At 38.6% G+C, this 9728-nt stretch overlaps 1 protein-coding gene across 3 annotated transcripts in view; it reads left to right on the forward strand.

Annotated features, from left to right (window-relative positions):
- FBXO38 (F-box protein 38) overlaps positions 1-9728 on the forward strand; it is an 89755-nt gene that overhangs the window by 41720 nt on the left and 38307 nt on the right. For all 3 annotated transcript variants that reach the window (XM_006863849.1, XM_006863850.1, XM_006863848.1), the window contains 3 exons: positions 1475-1645; positions 3543-3685; positions 4851-5064. In XM_006863849.1, the coding sequence (XP_006863911.1) occupies positions 1475-1645; positions 3543-3685; positions 4851-5064 (528 nt within the window). The remainder of the gene's footprint in view (positions 1-1474; positions 1646-3542; positions 3686-4850; positions 5065-9728) is intronic.

Below are 9728 nucleotides of genomic sequence, written 5' to 3' on the forward strand. Positions count from 1 at the left end.
CCTCGTCTAGCAACTCCATCCACCTTTCTAACCTGCCTTCTGAAGTTCAGGCGGCCAGAATTTTCATCTGTATCTCTTTTATTTTGTCTCTTGTATCTTTGTTGTGAGGGTCCTTGTAATGTGTCTGTGTAGTCCGCCATCTTGTCATTCTTTTTTTGAAGGAATGTGATACTCAGGACATGTAGGAGTGCTGTGGTGCTCTCAGAAGACAGGCAAGACATGGACTTGTCATGTGAGGCTAGATCATTACTGTGGACTGTGTCCAAGAAATAGAATCAGTGTAAGAGTTACTCCATCCTAAGGAAAAAGGCAACTTTCATTTTGAGTCCAAGGAAAGCAAAAATTAGTTTTTAGGAAATAACCAGAGACTAAAGGAAATCACTCAGTTAAATTGTAAAGGATGGATTAAGGTAAACCCTTCAAAAAATGCTAGTAAATACCAAAATCAGAGGCTATACGAGAGATCTGAAAACTATATGGGGAATAACACTGGAAGACCTTGAAGTAGATTGATTGTTTTGAACATGTTCCAGTCCCAAGGTGTACATTCCCTAAAATGCACAGAGCACCGTCACCAGATCCTGTTTTTTTTTTTTTTTTTTTTTTAATGCTTTGTGTCAGTTGATTGTAAGGGCTGTCAAGACCTTTATGAAACTCATATATGCACAGCACTGTTATCGACAATGAAAATGTTACTGTGCACTAGCTAGATACAGTCTCTTTCTCTAAGGAGCTCATAATCAAGCTGACTGGACCATCTTGAAAAGTAAGGGGCAGGCAGAAGGTAGAAATGATGAGGCAAGGGGTGAGATATGAGTCCTAGTGTCTAGGCTAGAGCCTCTTCTTTTACTTGCACTGCCCCAAATACCACTCTCCCCATCTCCCTCCCACCCTAAGTTTGTGACAGGACTGTAGGAACTAAAGCCTAGTGGCATGAGGAAAAAACATTGAAGTTACAGGTCAACTTCCAAGGAACTGTTAAATATTTACCAACCAATACCATGAACTCTGAAAATTAATCTGAATTTCCAAAGTTTATTCTTTTCTACACTTGGCCATACCAGACTCCAAACACATGATCCATACATTGAGAAGGAGTTGCATTTTTTTTTTTTAAGATTTTATTTTCCCTTTTAAAAGATAAAAAAGATAATGCTTTACCTTAAGTGTGAACCAGTATGATGCATGCCCTCAGTTGTATTATAGATATTTTTGCTTCCGTATTTTTTCTTTTCCAAGTGGTTAGAAGTATTTTTTTTTCCCAGTAGCTCTTCCTTGACCTTTTAGTTTGCAGAAGGATTTCTATACTTTCAGCATACCTAATTTAAAGCCATACTGAAATCTGACCCTGACGAAGAACAGATTGTACAGAGCATTCATAGATAGTGGTCATGCAGAATACTAAGGGAAAGAATTGTCAATTCTCCATGATACTTACAACTTTGTCATTTTTGAAACTGATTTCTCTTTCTAGGCAGAATGGCTAATGCAGATCTGGTGAAGTATGGTTTGGCTGATGTGGTAGAAAATCCTGGTATCATCACTGATATAGGGATGAAGGCAGTCAATGAAGTGTTTTCCTGTATCAAATATCTGGCAATTTATAATTGCCCCCATCTACATAACCCATACAATTGGATCTCAGGTACTGGAGACTTCAAAATATGGCTATAATTACATTGATATTAAAATAACATAAGTGTCCTTGTTTCCTGTGTGTGATGGTGTGACTGTATTCCTAATGTAAAATGTAGGTATTTTATCTGGGTTGTTTATACAGAGTCTGGGAATCTTTGATAACTAAGGTGGAAGTAGAGTCAGTGCTTTGATATTTGCACCCTCTAGGCTGTGTCTTCACATGCACTACTTTTTAAGTTTACTATTTTGAGTCACATACAAACAAGGTTAAAAACTGCTATCTGGCATACTACAGTTGCTTTCCTCGAGTTACACTCCAAATGGCACCCCATCTGAAAGGCCAAAGTAGGCATATATGTCTATAGCCTCTGGTAGCATAGTGGTTATGATTCGGGCTGCGAACCACAAAGGTCAGCAGTTCGAAACTACCAGCTGTTCTACAGGAGAAAGATGAGGCTTTCTGCTCCTGTAAAGATTTACAGCCTCGGAAACCCTGTAAAGGTCACTATGAGTCGGAACCGACTCCATGGCACATAACAACAACAACACTAAACATTAACCTAAGGTGAATAGTCCATTCATTTGAAAGCCTAGGCTCCTCCCTTCCCCATCCTGATGTGTGACTTTTGCACTTGATGTTTTCCCATAGAAGTTGGATTCATTTTTCTGTCTTGGAGGGTCATACTGTCTGTGTCTTTAAAGGCTTTTCTTCAATCCCTGCATACATAAACCTTTAAACAAACTCAGAATTAGAAGCTTTCATTGTGACATTCAATTTAAGCCAACAGAGTTCCCTCCATGGCACTGAAGAATAGTCTCCTCTGCTGTTTGAGACACCTCTCAGAAATACTGCCTAACCTCACAAAGTTCACTCCCACATCGCTTTAGGACCCTGTTGATGTCATTCATTGGAATGGCCCATGTCTCACGTACCCACAAGAAATTAAATTTTACCACTGTCCATTGGAACCAAGAAGTTATTAGAAGTATTAACTTTAGCAAACATGAATCAGTTTAAAAAAAAATAACATTTATTGGGTTTTGGTTTGTTTGTTTTCTTAAATACAGAAAAGTATAAAGAAGAACACAAAACAAAAAATGTCCTATAATCCCATCCCTCAGAACTTCTGTTAGCACTTAGAAAAAAATTAAAAAATAATACATGCATATGATAAAAAATTTCAAACAATACAGAAAGGTACAAAATGAAAAGTCTCCTCTTCTGAAAGGTAATCACCATCAACAGTTTCTTGTATGTTCTTCCTGGCAAATTACTGTATCACCATCAACAGTTTCTTGTATGTTCTTCCTGGCAAATTACTGTTTGCATCTTATCGACGAGACGTGTATGCTGTGGTTAGGTGCTGTCGAGTCAGTTCTGACTCATAGCAACCCTGTGTACAACAGAACAAAACACTGCCCAGCCCTGTGTTTGAGTCCATTATTGCAGTCACTGTCAGTTTTTCTTGTTGAGGACCTTTGTCTTTTTTGCTTATACATTCATAGCTGTAGCTTGGTTTGTTTGTACCAAGTAGATTCTAGAAAACTTTCCCTTATCAGTAAGAAACACATTCAACGTGTCTTCCTTCTTGTGAACTAGCTGCCTCATGTTCTATTAAATGAATATACACACAATGCTTTCTCTAAACAGTGTTCTGTGGTTGAATGAACGTGTAGGGTGTTAGATGGATTACATTTTAATTAAGATTTATTTGATTTCAGCTTCATATTTCCCAGGCTCTCTAGTTCTCACAATAGAATTTAGTAGGGAAAACATCATAGTTCAGATTGTCAAGTTTTAAAGATCATGAAATAAGGGGAGAAATTATTTTAAAAATAAGAATTTGAAGACTTATAGTAGAATTCCTCGATAACACTCTCCGGCCATGTCATTTCTTTAACAGACCACTCAAGGTGGACTCGATTGGTTGATATCAACCTAGTACGGTGCCATGCATTGAAGCTGGACTCTTTTGGTCAGTTTATTGAATTGTTGCCCAGTCTGGAGTTTATTTCACTGGACCAGATGTTTCGTGAACCACCCAAGGTAAGTCACATTTGAGAATTTTGTTTCTTCGTTTATTTTAATACTCAAGATAACAAAACAGTGTAAGTGATCTCTAACTTAGTGGTTATGAGTCAGGCTGCTAATCTCAAGGTCAGCATCTCGAAACTACCAGTGGTTCCATGGGAGGGAGAAAGATGAACTTTCTGCTCCCATAAAGATGTACAGCCTTGGAAACTCTGTATAGGGACATTATGAGTTGGAACTGACTCCAGGGCCCAAAAGCACCCACCACTACCACAGTCTTATAATTGGATTTTACTCCCAGCTTCATTGAAGGCATAACAATTGTAGTAAGGAATGGCTACTTCTTGCAAATAAGCATTTATAGATTGTCAGGTAAAGGAAAGTAAGTGGAGAGCTATCTCTGTCTATTTTGTAAGCTGAAGGTAAGATCAGGGTATGGATGGAAATGACATAAAGTATTACCAAGAGTCAGAAACCTAGAATATAAATAAAGAATAGGAGTTTATTCTAGAAATATTTTGTTGTTATCTTTTCCATTCGATTCAGAGTCCTGGTGTGGTGCTGTGGGATAATGCACTAAACCGCAAGGTCGATTTGAACCGCAAGGCTGGCAATTCAAATTCACCAGCCATTCCTTGGAAAACCTATACAGGGTCACTATAAGTCAGATCTGACTCAACAGCACTTAACAACAACAAAATTCCATTAGATGTCCTGGGAAATCTGAGGTTGTGCAATTGTATGAAATGTTAGTTTAAAACTGCTCAATAATAAAAAATTATAAAAAATTAATAAAAATGTAGTGTTTCAGTTAATGAGGCTCCCTCTCGTTAGTTCATCATGCTTACTTTTCTGCAGTTGAAGCAGTGCAGTATAGTAAAAGCAGCAAAGGGTTTGACGGCAGAGTACTGGGTCTCAGGTTCCATCTGGACCATTTACTGGCTGTATGCTGTTGTTGGAAAAATCGCTATTTCCTAATCTATAGATCACTACTACTTAATCTTGCATGAAGTGTTGTGAGTCTTAAATGAAATCCTTTATATGAATATGAAAGCGTTTAATAAATAGGTAAAGTGCTACATAAATGTTCATTCTTATGTAAAGATGAATGAAGTGCATTTTCAATGAAACTTTCCTTAATAACCTAAATTAATAAGCGTGTGGTTTGGTCTTGCCTTAGGGCTGTGCACGAGTTGGTCTCAGTGCAGGCACAGGAATCGGGGTGTCCTCGGCCCTTGTTAGCAACCAGAACTCCAATAATGACAATGATAACAATGCCCAGAATAACAATGCCAACATCCATGACAACAATCACCATCATCCTGATGAGTCAGACGAGGAGAACGACTTTCGGCAAGACCTGCAGCCAGGAGAACAGCAGTTTGCAGCCGACGGTAACCCAGATCTTTTGTGAGCTCCAATAGAAATGATTTTTACTTTGGATTGTATTTCTTCACCTTTATTCTTCTCCTATTGCAACCTGTCACTTTCCACATCGAGGGGAGTTAGTTGACTAGGCAAATAAGAGAGTGGGTGACATGTCCTTTTCTGTTGATTTGTTTCAAAGCCATCCTTGTGATACAGAATCTGTGAAGCTACTTAGAGAATGGGAATGACTGGCAGGTGTCCTGGCGATGAGGGTACAGTGATAGCCCGAGAGGCTGGAATTTACTGGCAGTGAATTTTCCAAATTTTAGCACGGAAGCAGCTTCTAACATTTGCCTGACCAGTGGATAGTTACATTTTGTTTGAATGTGGAATCCATTTTTGGATGCAAAAAGCGAAAGAAAGAACACTAGCCATGCTCTGGACATTATACTGAACTTGTTTCATGTTTCTTTAATCATTTCATCTACACAGTCACCCAGCAAATAAAACACAAAAGCTGATAAAGATATCTTGGATTTTGGTTATGTGCTTCACCACTTCATTAATATTTGCTAGCCACCACTTGTGTGATAATTCATGTGCTAATAATAGGCTCTATCCACTCCCCTGTTGATGAGTGAGCATGGAGGAAGATTGTTTCTTTATCAAGTTTTCCAGTTGTTCTTTCTGAACTGACAAAGGAATCTTTTCTAGCAATGTTTTTGTTATTGCCCTTTTACTCTCTCTCTTGGGCACAGTAACTAATGAGAAATGGAGTCCAAAGAATCATCTATAGGCTTCTCACTGCATACATTCTTGGTGTTCTGGTTTTGGTCTTTGGAAAGTCACCGACTGTCTTAGCAAATCCAATCCAGCGTTCGTTTCTCTACATTCATCTGACTGACATTCAGCAGCATTGACATTGTTCTTCACAACTGTCTTCTGGAAACACTTCTCTTGGAATCTTGGAAACACTTCTCTTGGAATCTTTGAAACCATTTTATTTTTCCTCCTTTCTCTTGTGTTTCCTCAGTTGTCTTTGCATAATCCACCTCCTCAACATTTTTGTCCTACAATTGCAATTTTTTCTCTCCAAGCATTTTCTCTAGATAAGTTTATTCAGTCTCATGGGTTTAGTACCAACTATTGCTAATGAATTTCATATCTGAATCTCCAATCTTGCCTTTTTTTTTTTTTCTTACAGGTATATCTAATTTCTTACTTTTCATTTCTATATGGGTCCTCATAGGGATTTCAAATTTATTGTGACCAGTTCTCTCCCCTGATACTTTCCCCTCAAATAGAAAAAAACAACAACAAAAGCGTAAAGCCAGAGGGCACAGGGGGTGAGGAAGAGAGAGTGAAATCAGTATTATCTCTTTGCCTCGTTGTCCCTGAGTGCCACTGTATATTGTCAAACACCATAAAGGCCTCACTCAGCACACAGAAATTCCATGGAAACTCATGTAGCGCTACCTAAATGTTACAAACCTAACTGTAGTTGGAGTTGATGTAAATGGACACACTGTATATACTCTCCTGCAGTTATAGAGTCATAGACGTGCCAGTACAGAGCAGAGGATACCTTTCTTTGTGACATCACATATTGGTATACGAACCAAAACATTTAAGAGAGAACAATGGAACATAAATATATTCAAACTTTATTTCTATGTATGACTTTGGTAGACCAAAAGCTAGCATACAACCGAATACTCAAGACCCAGAAGCAGTAGTCACTAGGAAAGAGGCCCGCCTCTGCAGTTACCCTTTAGGCAAGTACAGTGCCCGCCTCCACAGAATGACTTTAGGCAAGTACAGTGCCATCAGATGCTATTAAAGGCTGAGATGCAAAAAAATGAGTAGCACATCAGTGCCAAGATTGAGGAAGTGATTGGCTTCACCAAGAAGCATGAGGACACCAAAGACGGTGGCAGCATTTGTAGAGAAATGAAGTGAAGACTGGTATGAAACATTAGATTCCACAAACACCTTATTGGTATTAATTTATACATATACATCGAGTCCTGGTGTGGTGCTGTAGGATAAGCACAGGACTGCAAGCTCAGTTGAACTGTAAGGTTGACGGTTCAAACCTATCAGCTGCTTATCAGAAACCCTATACAGGGTCGTTATGGGCCAGAACCAACTTGACAGCACTTAACAGCATACATATACAGGGAGTGTGGTGTCTGTATACGATAAGCACTGGACTATGAACCACAAGGTTGGCAGTTCAAGTCCACCAGTTGCTCTGCGGGAGAAACATGAGTCTTTCTGCTCCCTCAAAGATTTACAACCTTGGAAACCGTCTATAGACTCACTATGAGTCAAAACAATAACAACAACAGCAAATATGTAGAAAGAAGTTTTAAGTTTGTGGAAGGATGGAATTAAAAGACATTAGAATTTTTCTACAAAGCATTTGAAATCTCAAATCGATGAGAGAAAGTCAAAAAGTATTGCTACAAAATAATAGCTCCCCTTTATTAAATAAAGATAGGGAAATGTGAAACTATTGTTTCTTGACATTTTCTCCTTTTAGGTCTGTATACTCCTAAAGGTGGTGTTTCCATCTCCTTAACTCTTCCTGGAAGATTTTTGTGTTCTTGGCTTTAAATCATGTCAAAACTTCAGTTTAGGTTTCCATGGTGGTGATGGTGGCTATGTGCTGTGGAGTCGGTTCTGAGTCATAGCGACCTTGTATGAGGTTTCTGAGGCTGTAAATCTTTATGTGAGCAGAAATCTTTCTCCTGCAGAACAGCTCAGATTGTGTTCTTTTTCAGTGTTCTTTGATTTCAGGCAACAAAAAAGTCTGAAGGGTTAAGATCAGGCTGAAGGGTAAATGAGGTAAGGTTTCTCAATGTAATTTTTGTAGGACAGCCCTTGCTACCCGCAAAGAATGAAGCACGTACATTGTCATTGGTAGAAAAATGTTTCTCCCCTATGCAGTTTTCCATTTTCTTATAACTTCTATTAATTCCCATTGATCGTCCTGTATCCCTCAAGAAAATCTATCAAGATTATCCCTCGGAATTACAACATATAGTTGCCATAACCTTCTGGGCTGACCTCTCTGCCTTGAATTTAACTGGTCCAGCAAATCTCCTCAAAAGCCACTGTCTTGATTGGATCTTTTTTGAAGGTAACCTTAAAAAGTCAAAGAGAACAAGAGAACTTGCCAATAACCATCCATTGATACCAGAAAAATGTTTAAATCCTTTTTGTTTGGAATAAACCCATGCATATATGAGCTAGAACCCTATTGTCAATACTTTTTGACTCACCTGTGTTTGTGTGTATGGATGTGTACATATATGTAAAAATTTATATGTGTGTATACACACACACACACCGAGTCCTGATGTGGCATAGTAGGATAAAGCACTGGACCTCAAGGTCAGTTTGAAGTACCACGTTGGTGGTTCAAATTTACCAGCTGCTCCTTGGAAACCCTATACAGGGTCACTATGAGTTGGAACTGATTCAGTGGCACTTATCAACAATAACAACATATATGTACATGGACATATTTCTAATGCGTACATACATATATATGTTTACATATGCAAATAGGTTTTTTTTTTTTTTTTTTTTTTTTAAAGAAAGGTTTTGAGACTTGCTAAAAAAAAAGAATTATTGCTGTTAAGTGCCATCAAGTCGTTTCCTGTATAGGGACCCTGTATAGGGGTTCGGAAGAGCAGCTGGCAGGCTTGAACTGCCGACCTTGTGGTTCAAACTGTTCTTGTGGTCCAGTGCATTTTCCTGCAGCACCACAGCAGGACTGCAAACAAAGAGTGGTACAAAATAAAGCATACCAGTGGGAGTTAGTATTAGTGGAAATAAACGTTGATTAGTCCACTCTGTAGATAAAAATATATTTAAAAATTAATTTGAAACCAGTGTCAGCATCTTGAACTTCTTTAATATAGAATTTAAAAAATGTACATGCCTAGGCCTTTATTTGATTGTGTACCCATCCCAGAATGAAGCATCTTCACTTTTTATTGCCTTGCTATCAATTAAACTTTATCAGCTTGCTTGAAATAACTTAAAGGACAGTGTGCAATTTTGAAAGCCCTCGGATTTTTACATGCTGGGCTTGCTATAAACTACTGAAATAAACCATGGTGTTTTGCAGTGACTATGATTAAAAGTAACCTGGTAGTGCCATGTGTTAAGCATTGAACTGCTAACCACAAGGTGTGTGGTTCAAGCCCACGAGCCGGACTGTGGGCGAACAATGAAGCTGTGTATTCCCGTAAAGATTTGCAGTCTATGAGATGTTATTGACTAGTTCTACTGTGTGTCCTAGGGTTGTTATGATTAAAATAAAATATTTATTCCAACGAAAGCAATTATTATATTACAGAGACATATTCATTTACCAAAACTTTATAATTTGGAGCCTTGTAGCACTGAGGGTTAGCTGTTGGGTTGTTAACTACAAAGTCAGCAGTTCAAACCCAGCAGCCATTCCGTCGGAGAAAGATAAGACTGCTCCTGTAATGATTTCAGTCTCGGAAACCCTATATAGGGTCATTATGAGTTGGACTCAACTCTGTGACTGGTTTAACTTTGGGAACTTAAAGGAACCCTAGTAGCACAGTGGTTATGAATCGGGCTGTAAACCTTAAGGTCAGCAGTTCAAAACTGCCAGCTGTTCGCGGGAGACAGATGAGGCTTTCTG

This window comes from Chrysochloris asiatica, unplaced genomic scaffold (assembly GCF_000296735.1).
Source record: "Chrysochloris asiatica unplaced genomic scaffold, ChrAsi1.0 scaffold00057, whole genome shotgun sequence".
Taxonomy (NCBI): domain Eukaryota; kingdom Metazoa; phylum Chordata; class Mammalia; order Afrosoricida; family Chrysochloridae; genus Chrysochloris; species Chrysochloris asiatica.